Source organism: Ictalurus punctatus, chromosome 12 (genome assembly GCF_001660625.3).
Source record: "Ictalurus punctatus breed USDA103 chromosome 12, Coco_2.0, whole genome shotgun sequence".
Taxonomy (NCBI): Eukaryota; Metazoa; Chordata; class Actinopteri; order Siluriformes; family Ictaluridae; genus Ictalurus; species Ictalurus punctatus.
Window position 1 is genome coordinate 28,850,636 of NC_030427.2, and position 17,951 is coordinate 28,868,586.

Sequence of the window (17,951 nt, forward strand, 5' to 3'; positions counted from 1 at the left end):
AGTGTGAAGTGCTCCTTGTGCTCCATAGACGTAGTAGATAAGTAGCTAATAGGTCCAGTTGAGAGTAGAGGAGTGAATTCATATATATGATATATATATATATTTACATTCACGGTGTAATCCTTCATGGCCTTGAGCTGAACCACTACCATGGAATTATTGGTCTATCTCCCAGGCTCAACTTTATATGCTGAGAAATGCTTCTTCTTTCTAATTAAAATGATATTTTGGTATAATATTTTCACTAAAACACTTCATGACATTTGAATTGGAACGCATAAGGTCCCATAAAATATTGACACAAGCTGATAAGTAGTAGTAGATAATGTTATTTTTACGTTAAACAAACTAGCCATGATTCCAGTTAATGAATCAGCGTTACAGTAGACACAGTCATAGAAATAATTTTTCATTGTTGTGTGTTTTTTTGTTGTTTAGCCCCACCTGTTTCCGTATCTCGGCCTCTTCATAAGGGATATCGGCTGCTTCACATTCAGATCATTTCAATTTGTTAAGCTGCGCTCTCACACACAGAATATTTCACCTCCACATCCAACACCGACGTTGCGTTTGTTCCAGATGGAGGTCTCCAGGATGCGGTCCGCCTGGGCGGCTCTCTGCACCGCCGTGCTAGTGATGTCAGGTAAGATATCCTGTTAGGGTGAAGCGCATGCTGTTGCCTGTGGTAATTGTTACTCTATGTTGTTTTTTGTGTGTAGTTTTGAGTAATATGAGATGGTTCAATACGTCCCGAATGCTCAAACAGCTGGGAATCATGTTATCGTTCGTGCAATACAGAGTCTCTAATAATAGGAACGTAAAACAAATAATGACTTCATGAATTAAGTTTTCCTCAATTGAAACATTAGATATTTTAATGATCAGTTCTTTTGTTTTTATTTTACATACAGTGGGAAAAATTCTTCTACGTTGCATTCTTTTCTAATTTAAAACATTTATTTATTTATTTATTTATTTTTTAGAAATAGTACACAATCTTCAATACCGAATATTCAAACTGTTAACCTTTCTGTGGACACAGACTTTTGGAGCCTATTGTATATCTGTAGGTGTGTTTGTTGAGTTTAATAAAAGCCTGCGAATGGAGATTGAAATCACTTTTGTGGTACAGTATCATGTTTTTAAACCATTTACACATGCACATTCCAGTGTTTTGTTAAAATGATGCGGTATCGGCACCATTCGCATTTGTTTGATAGAGCCATTTATGATGTTGGTCATAGTCACTCAGTATTTGTGACCTACCTATGAAAACCAACCTGATCTCATGATTCCTTGGAATCACAGACGAAGTTCAGTATCAGAAACTAGAAGGTAGCAGGTGTAGGTGATCTGGTTTAAACAAAATTATTATCAGAATAAATAGTAAAGTCATATTTAAGTAAAAGAGAAGGTTATTCCTGTCAGATCATTCTATCAGCACATTATATAACAGGCAATAAAATTCTTTTCCCCCACTGCAGGCTCTGCTGAAGGTGCTAGTTTGGTGACGTTAAAAGCGGCGAACACAGAACCGTCATACTCTTATGACTTAACCATGGACGTTACCAACCGCATCTACAGTGATTCTCTCCTCAACCCTAACTCTGACGACTATAATATGATGTTTGGGGAAGTTAGCAGTGCGGTGAGTGATTTACCTCACAGCAAAAATTTATAATTTTATTTATTATGAGATTTGCAAAGTCTAAATATCAGCTATAAGGCATGCACCTCGTACTGCCGGTCTTTATTATATTCTGATGTCTCATGTGCTAATTACATTCACCAAATCTTTTCTGGCGTTTTTCCATTTGCATGTTCTGAAATTCTAAATTCATGACTGAGTTCAGATCCGTCCATCGGTGAGAGATCGAAATGAAAGAAATCAGTGAAGAAAATCCAAATATGGACCTTTATTTTGAGACAACTTCCAAAGTTTTCCACCAGTGAGATAGTGTGAGAATTCAAAATAAAGAGGCTAGAAATGTCCGCCAGGTCATTGAGATATACCTGGTTGCTGTAAATCAAAATGGAACAATCTGCCTTGCCTTAGTGTTATACTGTATGAAAAGAAAGCTTGAAGAATCTCTCAATGTGACCTTGTTCTTTCTTCCCAGCTCTACTCTGTCTACGGCTGCCCCACTTGCGACACACGCACATTTTATCAAGGTGTAACAGCCATGACCTTCAGGTATGACCTTAAATAACAGTTTACTTCCTCATCTAGCAACAGGCTCTATTCTATATGTACACAGACCTGAACGGTTTATTTCACTCTGACCAGATTAAACGGTTACTGAAAGTGAGAAAGAGTGTAAATTTCCCAACAAACATGAACATCTCCAACATTGAAACAGCCCTAGAGTGGTGTCTGAGTTGCACTTAGCTTGTATCGACACATATTGGCCAGCTCATTCATGACTGGAAAGAGACCACCCCTGAGCAGATCAGATTTTCGTGGTGGTTCTTTCTTTCCGTTACGAGTGTATCGGGTGTAGCTGTACTGGTGTGTTTAAAACACCTCAGTGTCATTTCTGGCTTGAGAAACAGTCCAACAACCAAAAATATTCCGCTTATAGTGGAACTGTGGTCAGAACACGACACCGACGAAAGGTAGACGAGGATTTACACACATCGTGCAGTGAAAAAGATGTGCATTAGTAATTGTACACCTAAGGTAGTGTAGTAAAGTGTGCCTCATACATTCACACTGCCATGCCTTAAAATACCTCTGTACCTGCATATGGGTACAGTGTCAATTACATTTTAAAAATATTTCATTGTGTATATCACAGGTATTAAACACCTAACCTCTTGATCCTCCTTGCAGCCGTAAAGTTCATCTGCAACATTAAATATCACTTGAGTTATTTATTATCTCTCTGGCTCCATGTCTAGTGACAAGGCTGGATCTGTGGTTGTTCAGGCCACCATCAGGTTCTACTCAGACCAAACCAATGCCATGGTGATCAAGTACCTATTTCTGCAGGCCGTCAATAGCAGAAATGAAATAAATGGCCTGAGAATCAACCCTGGATTCACACAGGGTAAGAATAAATACTGACTTATTTAAAGTGCAAATAATACAGTAAATAAGCATAATGAAAAATACTAACTGTCTAACTAACTATCCTCTTCTCAGTGTCTTCACAATCCACAAGCGTTTCCCATCCAACCACCACTCCAACCACCACTCCAACCACTACTCCAACCACTACTCCAACCACTACTCGTCTAATAACATGTGACCCATATTTAACTAATCATGATATCATTCAGATAATTATGTCATGTTTTATCACTCCAACCCCTACTCCAACCACTACTCCAACCACTACTCCAACCACTACTCCAACTACTCGTACCACCACTCCTACAACAACTACAACCACTACTCTAGTCTATTAAAACAGGGTGAACCCATTCCTTTAACCGATCTCCTGCCATTACTAAAACTACTTAATCAGATTGTTTAAAAAAGAAAAAGAAAAAAAGAAACAGATTGCATGTAGTTAATCATATGACATGATATTAAATTCATATTAAAACAGACGACACATGAAACCCTTGAAAGGCTCGATTAAAGTATAATATTCTATCTGTAAAGAGCAACCTTTTTTTCACACCTCCTGTGTTCAAACACCATCTGAGTCACCGTCCAATGGGCAATCTGTATTTTCTCTCCCATTACCATGGTAGAAATGGGATTTAGAAATGTTCTGTTTTCTGAAGACTATACTTCATAGCCTACCCATTAACCTCCTACAACTACCTCACCTCTCAATCACAATACATTTACAGAGTGGGAATGAAATAGTCCCTGCCCACAAGATGTCATGTGCCCACATGTCAAAAGGACAATGTTAAAATCACTTTTGTTTGTTCAGAAATGACTTAAATATCTGATAATCACCTGACATCTTAAGAGCATGTGTTTGTTACTCCTTAACAAACTTTTAACATCGATCATTGCTCTTGTATTTCTTATATGATTCAAGAACCTATGTTGTAAACCTGCCTTCACAATTTTTACATCATTCTTCCTCTATTCAGTATCTTTCTTCTTTCTTTTTTCTTTTCATTAATGTCATTTTCAGTTAATCATTAGAGGAATAGATGCAGATTTGTCTACAATGTCTCAATGCCTGTTGTAAACAGCACAAAACTAATAAAATGGGATTATACAAACTTGAAATTTTTCCTCCCAGGACGTGTGTGTGTGTGTTTACATAATTGTTCATCTCCAATACGTTGTTCAGTCTAAAACAAACGATGTAGTATATAAAGGGTTTACTTTACAATTCAATTCAATACAAATATGATTTAAACATTTTACACACAACAAATATTCTTACAAACCACGATACCAACATCTTAATCATTTATAAAGATCTCTGAATTAACACTTCATAGCAAACGCTGTTCTTTAAATAGAGCACATGATGTGTTTATAAAGTTGTCATCAAAGTTCAAAGTCCATCAATGATCGATTCAATTAGCATGAATCAAAATCCAATCCAAACACAGAGCACTTAAAGCAAAATCTAATCCAAGCAAATAACTGTTCAAGCAAAATCCAATACAAACACAGAGCAAGTTAAAGCAAAATCTAATCCAAGCAAATAACTGTTCAAGCAAAATCCAATCCAAACAGAGAGCAAGTTCAAGCAAAATCCAATCCAAACATTCATAAAATTCTTTTTCATAAAAAGAGATTCATAAAATTTGCAAAAAATTATTGTTTCTGGGTGAAATGGGTTTTTAAAACAGGAGTCTTGCTTATTTAAGAAGTTACTCAATTGTTTCAGATCACATGATTAGACACATGATTAATAATTAATTCATAGTGAAATACATAGAAGTCAGACTTTTAAATGTTTGGGGTTAAGCCTCATGAGCTTGAAATGTTCTACAGGGCTGTACAGCTATAGTACTACTACTACTACTACTACTACTACTACTACTACTAATAATAATAATAATAATACCACCACCATTAATACTACTACTGCTAACAATAATACCACCACTACTACTACTACTACTACTACTACAAATAATAATAATAATAATAATAATAATAATAATAATAATAATAATAATAATAATAATACCACCACCATTAATACTACTACTGCTAACAATAATACCACCACTACTACTACTACTACTACTACTACTACAAACAATAATAATAATAATAATAATAATAATAATAATAATAATAATAATAATAATAATAATAAATAATTGGCCCAATCACTATTGTATTATTGTCTCTTTATAATCAAATGCTTCAGATTTATTCTTACATTTGCAAATTCCACATCATAAAGTCTTTATCCTGGAGAGATGTCAGAGCAAATTGCTAATATTACATGGTTTGGTCTAATGACTGTTGTCACTTGGTGAAAAAGTGCTCTGGAAAAAAAATGTTTGTGAGTTAAAGCACACTTTATGTTCACATATATATATATATCTATATATATATTACATATATATGTCCTAACTATGATACTACATGCATGTAGATCGTTTCCACAGTCACTTATCGGAGCCGCTTTTTTTCTATGGCTTTATTTTAAATGGTGCGTTGATGGAGAGACTTTAATTCTGAAAAGTTCCCTGTATTCAGAGTCAAGGTATGCGCATGCTTAAGTAGATTTTCAAAGCAGACCGTTCAGTTTGTTACACTCGCTCGTGTGCCGTTCATGCCTCTGTGGACTAGAGAGAGAGAAAAACCCCGCTCAGCTGTCTGAGTACTGTTTAATCCTGTAGTTATGTCTGAGGTCTGAATAGTGATGTGCAGAATTTGGGTATGAAATCCTCACTGCACGGGAATATCTCAAGTCTGAATACAGCCCGTAGTGCACTATTTCGATTTATTTATTAATTTGCTATAACACTATTGTTATACTTTATGAAGTGGGCAGATATAGTGAATATGTAGGCATTTGGGGTTTGCTCTGTGGATTTAAGAGGAAATGAAATGAAAGAAATCATTCTTGCATAATGAGAAGCTAAAGATAGTGAAATTTCATGCCACTGAATCCAGGTAAATTTCACAGACAACAAAACATTACACTACATGAATAAATATAAATTCGAATTTTAAAGGAATTTGATAGCCTTCTTATCTCTATCTACGTGCTCGATTTGTCGAGAGTGTTTATTGTAAACAGCACAAGACGAATAAAATGGAATTGAACAAGCCTGAAAAAAACTGTGTTTGTATCATTGCACCATCTACAGTGTTCAACAAAGTCACACCTTTCATGCCTCACGTCCTTTCCCCTTCAGTGAATTGGCTTTTCCACCAGGTGAATTTGATTGGTGTTTGCTCTGACTGCTGTTTTAGCTGGGAAAGCAGAAAAGTGGCATTTTCAGCTGTCTCCTGTATCACTGTAGCAAGAGGTCAAAAATGGTAAATGTGATGGTTAAACAGCACATTATAGAAGAGTGAGCCTAGAGGAAACACACTTGGACAATGCCAAGGGAGAAAAAATAACTAAACAAAGTCATTGGGAGGAACCGGCTCTGAATCCTACTGGACAGAGGCTCCGCTTCAGAACCCTGGCAAAGACCTCTCCTAAAAAAACTAAGAGTTGTGATTCCCTATAATTGGAACAAACCCTATAGACCCCTGTTTATTTTTATTTTATTTTATTATTTTTTTAAAATGCGGACCACCATCCCAGCTTGCCAGTTCAAATGTATTTCCCCAGATCTCCATGCAACATTCAACCCCAGCTTCGTCCAGTGCCTTCAACATTTCCAGCAGAATCTCACCCACCCTTGCAGACTTGCTACATGAAGGGACCTCATGCCCTGTGATGGATTGGACATCATTACGGCACTACATCATTGTAGTGCCGTATCGTTGTCGCCATCTATTCACCTTGACTGTGACAGTGGAAGTGTGAAGTGTTCCTTGTGCTCCATAGACGTAGTAGATAAGTAGCTAATAGGTCCAGTTGAGAGTAGAGGAGTGAATTCATATATATGATATATATATATATATTTACATTCACGGTGTAATCCTTCATGGCCTTGAGCTGAACCACTACCATGGAATTATTGGTCTATCTCCCAGGCTCAACTTTATATGCTGAGAAATGCTTCTTCTTTCTAATTAAAATGATATTTTGGTATAATATTTTCACTAAAACACTTCATGACATTTGAATTGGAACGCATAAGGTCCCATAAAATATTGACACAAGCTGATAAGTAGTAGTAGATAATGTTATTTTTACGTTAAACAAACTAGCCATGATTCCAGTTAATGAATCAGCATTACAGTAGACACAGTCATAGAAATAATTTTTCATTGTTGTGTGTTTTTTTGTTGTTTAGCCCCACCTGTTTCCGTATCTCGGCCTCTTCATAAGGGATATCGGCTGCTTCACATTCAGATCATTTCAATTTGTTAACTGCGCTCTCACACACAGAATATTTCACCTCCACATCCAACACCGACGTTGCGTTTGTTCCAGATGGAGGTCTCCAGGATGCGGTCCGCCTGGGCGGCTCTCTGCACCGTCGTGCTAGTGATGTCAGGTAAGATATCCTGTTAGGATGAAGCGCATGCTGTTGCCTGTGGTAATTGTTACTCTATGTTGTTTTTTGTGTGTAGTTTTGAGTAATATGAGATGGTTCAATACGTCCCGAATGCTCAAACAGCTGGGAATCATGTTATCGTTCGTGCAATACAGAGTCTCTAATAATAGGAACGTAAAACAAATAATGACTTCATGAATTAAGTTTTCCTCAACTGAAACATTAGATATTTTAATGATCAGTTCTTATGTTTTTATTTTACATACAGTGGGAAAAATTCTTCTACGTTGCATTCTTTTCTAATTTAAAACATTTATTTATTTATTTATTTTTAGAAATAGTACACAATCTTCAATGCCGAATATTCAAACTGTTAACCTTTCTGTGGACACAGACTTTTGGAGCCTATTGTATATCTGTAGGTGTGTTTGTTGAGTTTAATAAAAGCCTGCGAATGGAGATTGAAATCACTTTTGTGGTACAGTATCATGTTTTTAAACCATTTACACATGCACATTCCAGTGTTTTGTTAAAATGATGCGGTATCGGCACCATTCGCATTTATTTGATAGAGCCATTTATGATGTTGGTCATAGTCACTCAGTATTTGTGACCTACCTATGAAAACCAACCTGATCTCATGATTCCTTGGAATCACAGACGAAGTTCAGTATCAGAAACTAGAAGGTAGCAGGTGTAGGTGATCTGGTTTAAACAAAATTATTATCAGAATAAATAGTAAAGTCATATTTAAGTAAAAGAGAAGGTTATTCCTGTCAGATCATTCTATCAGCACATTATATAACAGGCAATAAAATTCTTTTCCCCCACTGCAGGCTCTGCTGAAGGTGCTAGTTTGGTGACGTTAAAAGCGGCGAACACAGAACCGTCATACTCTTATGACTTAACCATGGACGTCACCAACCGCATCTACAGTGATTCTCTCCTCAACCCTAACTCTCACGACTATAATATGATGTTTGGGCAAGTTAGCAGTGCGGTGAGTGATATACCTTGTCGACGTCTTACAGGAAATACTAGTGGTAGGGGTAGTGGTTCAACTAGTGGTAGGAGTAGTGTAAAATGTATTTTATATTCTCAAAATGATTTCAATATTTCTAGTGTTGGTCTTATCACTGGTTCTTGCTATCAGCCTGTAATAGTAAAGCAAACACCATAAAGGAAACATTCACCTAATTAATTTCTAAAATGCAAAAAAAAAAAAAAAAATTGCATAAAATTCTATATACATAAATTCAGATCCATCACTCAGTGAGAGATAAAAAAAAATTAAAGATATATAAGTGGAGAAAATCCAAATATGGTCCATTTTGAGACATCTTTTTCCACCAGTGAGATAGTGTGAGAATTCAAAATAAAGAGGCTAGAAATGTCCGCCAGGTCATTGAGATATACCTGGTTGCTGTAAATCAAAATGGAACAATCTGCCTTGCCTTAGTGTTATACTGTAGGAGAAGAAAGCTTGAAGAATCTCTAAATGTGAACTTGTTCTTTCTTTCCCAGCTCTACTCTGTCTACGGCTGCCCCACTTGCGGGACACGCACATTTTATCAAGGTGTGACAGCCATGACCTTCAGGTATGACCTTAAATAACAGTTTACTTCCTCATCTAGCAACAGGCTCTATTCTATAAGTACACAGACCTGAACGGTTTATTTCACTCTGACCAGATTAAACTGTTACTGAAAGTGAGAAAGAGTGTAAATTTCCCAACAAACAAGAACATTTCCAACATTGAAACAGCCCTAGAGTCACGTCTGAGTTGCACTTAGCTTGTATCGACACATATTGGCCAGCTCATTCATGACTGGAAAGAGACCACCCCTGAGCAGATCAGATTTTCGTGGTGGTTCTTTCTCAGGGTGTCAGGTGTAGCAGCGTTGGTGTGTTTTTAAACATACCGCATACATGTGCGTAGCCGTTAGCTACTTAGCTTGAGCGCTAGTCGATGGTGTCCAACTTGTGAACATTTTAAACATAAGTCCTTCTGAATCGATCTGTGTGGCGTGTGCACTTTGTCAACTTTATAACTACTATTCTACCCCTACCACCACTACCCCAACTACTATTCCCACCACTCAACCAACCACTATTCCTAATACTACCCCAACTACTATTCCCACCACTCGTCCAACCACTACTCCCACCACTACCCCAACTACTATTCCCACCACTACCCCAACTACTATTCCCACCACTCAACCAACCAATACTAGTACCACTACCCCAACTATTATTCCCACCACTCGATCAACTATTCAAGTATACACTTATCCTTGTGAAACTTTCACTTCAACCCATCATCCTACCGCTAAGCAATTTACATGTGAAGCCTTTCTCTCAACAAGTACTCCTACCACTACTACCCAAACTATTATTCCCACCACTCAACCAACCACTACTCCTACCACTACCCCAACTACTATTCTAACCACTCGTCCAACCACTACTCCCACCACTACCCCAACTACTATTCCCACCACTCGTCCAACCACTATTCCCACCACTACCCCAACTACTATTCCCACCACTCGCCAACCACTACTCCTACCACTACCCCAACTACTATTCCCATCAGTCGTCCAACCACTACTCCCACCACTACCCCAACTACTATTCCCACCACTCGCCAACCACTACTCCTACCACTACCCCAACTACTATTCCCATCAGTCGTCCAACCACTACTCCCACCACTACCCCAACTACTATTCCCACCACTCGCCCAACCACTACTCCTACCACTACTCCAACTACTATTCCCATCACTCGTCCAACCACTACTCCCACCACTACCCCAACTACTATTCCCACCACTACCCCAACTACTATTCCCATCACTCGTCCAAGCACTACTCCTACCACTACCCCAACTACTATTCCCACCACTACCCCAACTACTATTCCCACCACTCGCCCAACCACTACTCCTACCACTACCCCAACTACTATTCCCATCACTCGTCCAACCACTACTCCTACCACTACCCCAACTACTATTCCCACCACTCGCCCAACCACTACTCCTACCACTACCCCAACTACTATTCCCATCACTCGTCCAACCACTACTCCTACCACTACCCCAACTACTATTCCCATCACTCGTCCAACCACTACTCCCACCACTACCCCAACTACTATTCCCACCACTACCACAACTACTATTCCCACCACTCAACCAACCAATACTCCTACCACTTGCCCAACTACTATTCCCACCACTCACCCAACCACTACTCCTACCACTACCCCATCTAATATTCCTACCACTCAACCAACCACTATTCTCACCACTCGCCCAATCACTACTCCAAGCACTCGCCCAAAAGAAGTTATATTTACATGGTAGTGGCATCTTTTGGGGGTGTAGTGTGTTTAAATGCTAGGTACAATAATTGGTCCCTTCATTAGACACACATAATATCTTGATCCTTCTTGTAGCCATAAACTTCATTTACAACCTTAAACAACACTTAAGTTCAACATGCAGCAACAATATCTATTCTAAAATGAGACCAACCCTTGTCCTTTTAGCATGAATACCTTTTAGTGGGAAAAAGAATCGTTCCACTTTGGATCTTTTTTTTGTTTTGTTTTGTTTTAGTCTTTCCCCAAGCCAACTCTTATGACCAAGACTGGTCATATGATAGCATCTTACTGTACACGATACAGACCTGTTAACCTTCTATTGCACATTGTTGCCTCAGAGTAACAAAGTTCTTTTTTTTATTTAAATTTTGTAAAGACATTATACAATACATAGTAATTGTCAGAATAAGTGTTAAATAATAACACTTGTTCTAAGTAAGTAATAATAATAAAGGGGTGGCTTGAAATCAACCAATAACAAGCTTTTACTTGGTCATAATTCTTCCTGGAGGCCATTTTAAAGTCTTTTTGTGGCATGGTGCTCCGTGTGGACGATGCTCACTTGCTCTGGAGATCTGCCCTCAGAATGTTCTTGATTTTCTCACCCATCAAAAATTACATTGACATTTGTTAGTGAGTGAACTTTACTTCTAAACATTTAAAATCAAATTAATTATTTTTGTTATCAGGAATTGCATAAATCTGTTTTCCTCTATTAAAGTATTTGCTTTTTTTGTGTATTTATTCTATATTTTTGTCTCATGTGACAGTGTACAGTATTTTACACTAAATGCACAAGCTCCCAAGACAGGCCGTGCCTGGAGTACCCTCTATCATGTGCATTTTAATGTTTTCCCTGTTCTAACACACCCATGTCCACTGTTAATTAGCTGACTAGTTGAATCAGGTTTGTTAGGTGCAGGAAAACACTCAAATGTTCAGAACAAAGGGTACTCTAAGACCACGATTGGTAACCTGTACACTAATGTCACCCTTGTTTACTCATAAAATAAAAATCTCACAGCACTGCAGAAACAAAAAAATAGTGAATTAACTCATTCACTTGAGCACACTTAGGATGAGATAAGATTTCGCGTTGAGGAAGGAGGAGAACGAAAGGGACAATGTTGCAGTGACAGGATTGGAGAAAAACCACTGAGACAAATAAATTGCTCACTGAAATCATGTATGATTTCTGAGGCAGTAGATGAAAGTCCAAGCAGGGCTACAGATTTGACCTGGAAATGTTTGACATGACGATACATATCTTGTGGGTTGAAAACCATGGATTTTGTTTCATGGACTTCCACATATAGTGAATTCAGGGCATACTACATTGTTTCAACAGTCTGACAATACTTTCTGAAAATTAATAATCAAAATCCAAATTTTATATATATATATATATATATATATATATATATATATATATATATATATATATATATATATATATATATATATATATATATATATATAAGATTAATGAGTTTATTAATTTAAAAAAATCAGATGACACTTTTCATAATGATTATTTTGTACTTACGTTTTTACCATTTTTAGAGAGTAAAAGATTCCGATTATAATCTTAAAAAATTATTATCTCTCTGGTTCCACGTTTAGTAACAAGGCTGGATCTGTGGTTGTTCAGGCCACCATCATGTTCAGCTCAAGGCACACCAATGCTGTGGTTATTAAATTCCTATTTCTGTCAGCCATCAGTGACAAAAATGAAATAAATGGCCTGAAAATCAACCCTGACTTCATACAGGGTAAGAATAAATATTAACTTATGTAAACTGCAAAATATAACATAACAATCATAATGAAAAATACTAACACTGACCTCTTCACACAGTCATACAAGGATCAGCTCCTGCACCGATGAGCACTTCCCATCCAACCACTACTCCTAGCCCTACTCCTACCACTACTACTCCAACTCCTACTACTTCTACCACTACTCCTAGCCCTACTCCTACCACTACTACTCCAACTCCTACTACTTCTACCACTACTCCTAGCCCTACTCCTACCACTACTACTCCAACTCCTACTACTACTATAACTATTTGTGACACGATTCCTCCAAGTACTCCTAACACTACTCCAACCACTACTACTCCAACTCCTACTACTACTATAACTATTTGTGACACGATTCCTCCAAGTACTCCTAACACTACTCCAAACACTACTACTCCAACTCCTCCTACTACTACAACTATTTGTGACACGATTCCTCCAAGTACTCCTAACACTACTCCAAACACTACTACTCCAACTCCTCCTACTACTACAACTATTTGTGACACGATTCCTCCAAGTACTCCTACCACTACTCCAAACACTACTACTCCAACTCCTCCTACTACTACAACTATTTGTGACACGATTCCTCCAAGTACTCCTAACACTACTCCAAACACTACTACTCCAACTCCTCCTACTACTACAACTATTTGTGACACGATTCCTCCAAGTACTCCTAACACTACTCCAACCACTACTACTCCAACTCCTACTACTACTATAACTATTTGTGACACGATTCCTCCAAGTACTCCTAACACTACTCCAACCACTACTACTCCAACTCCTACTACTACTATAACTATTTGTGACACGATTCCTCCAAGTACTCCTAACACTACTCCAACCACTACTACTCCAACTCCTACTACTACTATAACTATTTGTGACACGATTCCTCCAAGTACTCCTACCACTACTCCTAGCCCTACTATAACCACTGCTCCTTCAACTACTCCTACAAGTATTCTAACCACTACTCCTCCAATTACTCCTCCAACTGCTTCTGAAATTGGATTTACACCTATTCCAACCACTACTCCTATAACTTTTCCATCCACTGCACCTTCAGTTACTCCTACCACCAGTCCTCCAATTAGTTCTACCACCAATCCAATCATCCCTATACAATACGATGCAACAAGTTCAGCTACTCCTCCTCCAATTCCACCTACCACTACTCAAACAACTACTACTCCAGTTACTCCCTTCACTTCTCCTACAACTACCCCTACAACCATAATATCTACTACTACTTCATTTACTCCTAACACTACTCTTCCAACTATTTCTACAACTAGTCAAACCACTACTACTATTACACTCACCACTACTCCTGGAACTATTACAACCACTGTTCCAATTTCTTCTATCCCACTCCCCAACCCACAACCCCAAGCAATCCCTGTCCCACAACCCGAACCAGTCCCTGAACCATTGCCGGACCCATTTCCCCTACCAATTGATGAACCACTGCCACTAATCCTTCCAGATGCCGAACAGCAGAAACACTGACATGGCACTGGAATCTTATTGGGTGTTGCGTCAGTGGTGGTGTTAGTGTGTTTAAACAATGGGTACAATTACTGGCCTACACACCTAACCTGTTGATTCTCCTTGAAGCCATACACTTCATCTACAAACTTAAATAAAACTTCATTTCTCCATGCAGCAGCAATATCTATTCTTCCCACAACTTAATGCCAATGGCAGAAATGAAATAAAAGGCCTGAAAATCAACCATGAATTAACACAGATTAAGAATAAACACTGTCCTATCTATAATGAAAGGTATAACATAAATAGTCATACTAAAAATACTAACCCTGAGCTCTTCTCAGAATCATACCAGGAACAGCTCCTGTACTGATGAATATCTCCAGGACTTCCCATCCAACCCCTACTCAATCCAGTACGGTACTCCCATCTCTACTCCGACCCCTTATCCATTAACTTGTGAACCCTTTCTTTCAGCCACTAGTCCTATACTTCAGATAATTAATTATCATGTCTTCGCACTATGACTACTCCAATCACTGCTCCTACCACCACTCCTACGCCTACTTCTACTACTACTCCTAGTACCCCTTAAAAGGTGTTGTTAATGTTGCTAAAGAACAAGTCCTTTTTTATTCACACCCCCTGTGTTCAAATACTATCTGCATCACCAGCCATTGGCATAATCCTTGGGAAGGAGGACGTCCACCAAAAGATGCTCCATGTTATTTGTTTGCCAGTGTTACGTGCAGTGATAGGAGGCAGGACGCACAAGTGTGTAAAACTTACTGTGTGCTTTATTAAGGAGAATCATTGTCAGAGATCCAAGTGGGTGTCAGAGCACAGGCAGCAAACTAGAACGATCCGTTAATCGTTAGATTAAAACTGTGAAATAATGCACACAGACCAGGAACTAGAAAACAAGGCTTGGATTTTTGTTAGAAATGCATGATAAGGCTTTGCAACGAAACAATGAAATAGCAGGCTATACATAGGTAAATGAATGAAGGACTAGACAGAACAGGTGCACACATTGGGTAACAGGCCAATGACAGGACGGGGTGGATACAGGATTGAAACAGAAACAAAAGCACAAAGTAAATATGGTAGAAATGGGATTTGAATTTTTCTCCAGTCTCTTATTAATAGCCTACCAGTAAACCTCCCACAAATACTGTACCTCTCCCCTAAAATACAATACATGTACAAAGGCTGGATTTCAGTTATCGCTCACTAGTGTTGGGTAAACCATCAAGTTTTGTCAGCGGAAGGATGTGTTTTTACAGCATGTGAATGAAACAGCCATCATAGTACGGCACTCATGTCTCCATCTGTAAAATACACTGGTAAGAGAATATCAGAACTTTTGTTTTAGTCAGAAAAGATTAAAATCGCTAATAATACATCTGGAGATCATGTGTTTGTTACATTGTTCATGAGTTGCTCTTTAACAAACTTTTAACCGCATTCATCGCTCTTATTTCCTATATGATATGGGAACATATGTTTTAAACCCGCCTTCACAATATTTTACAGTATCCTACATCCCCTATTCAGTATCCCCTCAGAAAAGCACATCTCTGTCAAGGTTCTTTTCTCGTTTCTGTTTTCTTATCCATTACTGTCATTGTCACTTAATCATTAGAGGAATGGATGCTTTCCATTTCTTTAGAGCTGATTTGTCTACATTGTCTCAGTGCGTGTTGTTGTAAACAGCACAAAACAAATAAAATGGAGTTTTACAGGAGGTGTGTGTGTATAATTGTTTGTCTATAATATGTAGCTCAGTCTAAGTCAATGTGCAGACTCAAATACAGGGTGTTCCATTGTAGACAATCAAAATGTCCAAAACAACAACAACAACAAAAAAAAACGCCAAAAAAACAATACAAAAATAGAGCTGTTATAGCAGAGTCCAATCCAAACATACAGTATCTCACAAAACTGAGTGCACCCCTCACATTGTTGTAAATATTTGATGATATCTTTTCATGTGACAGCACTGAAGAAATGACACTGTGCTACAATGTAAAGTAGTGAGTGTACAGCTTGTGTAACAGTGTAAATTTGCTGTCTCCTCAAAATAACTCAACACACAGCCATTAATGTCTAAACCGCTGCCAACAAAAGTGAGTACACCCCTAAGTGAAAATGTCCAAATTGGGCCCAATTAGCCATTTTCCCTCCCCGGTGTCATGTGACTTGTTAGTGTTACAAGGTCTCAGGTGTGAATGGGGAGCAGGTGTGTTAAATTTGGTGTCCTCGCCCTCACACTCCCTCATACTGGTCACTGGAAGTTCAACATGGCTATTGAGAAATATATTAAGGCATTATTTTTGCTTGAATAAGGGTAAGAGACAATGTCAATCAAATAAGTGGGCGGAGCTAGACACCTAATATGGAATTCTCCATTTTAGTAGACAAGTATACCAAACAAAACATTTTCGGGTTACGTGGGTTTGTTTATGCTACAACTAAATTGAATAGTTTCAAAAATTATAAACGGTGTGTTTGTATGTGTGTGTGTGTGTGTGTGTGTGTGTGTGTGTGTGTGTGTGTGTGTGCTACAAAGCCACTCTACTCCTGCACATATGTTCTTTTCTGATGACCTACTTTTCTCCACCTTATCTTCAGATTGTAACAACGTAATGTGCAGCATTTTCCCCTCAGCAATGGACATGTGTGTGTGTGTGTGTGTGTGTGTGTGTGTGTGTGACACCTGACTACGTGCCCATATGCATGTTCTATAGATAACACAGAACCAGCACATTTCTCACTAATGTGTAATGGGGAAAAGAATGTGACAAAAGTAGAAAGTGTGTGTGTGTGTGTGTGTGTGTGTGTGTGTGTGTGTGTGTGTGTGTTTCAGTACACACAGATTTCAGTATCTCAACCTCCTTATTCACTGACCTTCGATGAAGAGCTCAAACACATGTGAGCTGTAGGGAAACGATGTTGACACTCGGCTCCTGCGAGCAAACACGCCTCGCCTCACATCTCAAGGTTAGATTAACGTCAAAAACGCAAAGCATCATGGGGAAAGACTAAGCTATATGGTGAAGCATACAACTTTTTCAGGGGAAAATTTTTTTAACTTTGTTTCTGATATAAACATAACAGTGAGCAGTGGTGGCTTGGCAGTTAAGACTCTGGGTTATTGATCAGAAGGTCGGGGGTTCAAGCACCAGCGCTGCCAAGCTGCCACTGTTGGGCCCTTGAGCAAGGCCCTTAACCCTCTCTGCTCCAGGGTGCTGTATCATGGCTGACCCTGTTCTCTGACCCCAACTTCCTAACATGCTGAGGTATGCGGAAAAAATACATCTCACTGTGCTGTAATGTATACGGTCATAACGGTCATTTTCTCCTGGTTTTTTACTCATTAAGAAAATGCTAGTGGTATACAGGAGGGCACGGTGGCTTATCAGTTAGCACGTTTGCTCTCCCCATGCTTCAGGGGCTTCCTCGGGGTACACCCATTTCATGTACGTAGTGTGCGAATGAAAGACATGTACGTAGTGTGCGAATGTGTGATTGTACCCACCTTGTGCCCTGGAATAGGTGCCAGGCTTTATTATTATACACACACACACACACACACACACACATATATATATATATATATATATATATATATATATATATATATATATATATATATATATATATATATATATATATATATGTAT

The 17,951-nt window shown here is 38.4% G+C and overlaps 1 protein-coding gene across 3 annotated transcripts; it reads left to right on the forward strand.

Moving 5' to 3' along the window:
* The first annotated feature begins 367 nt into the window (after positions 1-367).
* LOC108273328 (mucin-2) lies at positions 368-16,012 on the forward strand. Of its 3 annotated transcripts, none has more exons than XM_053684542.1 (5): positions 368-643; positions 1,485-1,648; positions 2,121-2,194; positions 12,580-12,728; positions 12,815-16,012. In XM_053684542.1, exons 1-5 carry the CDS (start codon positions 580-582, stop codon positions 14,281-14,283), a joined length of 1,920 nt encoding a protein of 639 aa, XP_053540517.1. In that variant the 5' UTR covers positions 368-579; the 3' UTR covers positions 14,284-16,012. The 3 variants fall into 3 exon arrangements, with proteins under 3 accessions (XP_053540517.1, XP_053540519.1, XP_053540518.1); XM_053684544.1 differs by lacking the exons at positions 12,580-12,728; positions 12,815-16,012 and adding exons at positions 2,902-3,050; positions 3,146-4,213 and having other exon boundaries at positions 391-643; XM_053684543.1 differs by lacking the exons at positions 368-643; positions 1,485-1,648; positions 2,121-2,194 and adding exons at positions 7,321-7,563; positions 8,400-8,563; positions 9,088-9,161.
* The last annotated feature ends 1,939 nt before the right edge of the window (positions 16,013-17,951 follow it).

Excerpts from the sequence above, each read along its gene's own strand:
- LOC108273328 (XM_053684542.1), top strand. The coding sequence starts at position 580 with ATGGAGGTCTCCAGGATGCGGTCCGCCTGGGCGGCTCTCTGCACCGCC. Across the intron at positions 644-1,484 it reads CGCCGTGCTAGTGATGTCAG|GCTCTGCTGAAGGTGCTAGT; the intron begins GTAAGATATCCT and ends CCCCCACTGCAG. Across the intron at positions 1,649-2,120 it reads TTGGGGAAGTTAGCAGTGCG|CTCTACTCTGTCTACGGCTG; the intron begins GTGAGTGATTTA and ends CTTTCTTCCCAG.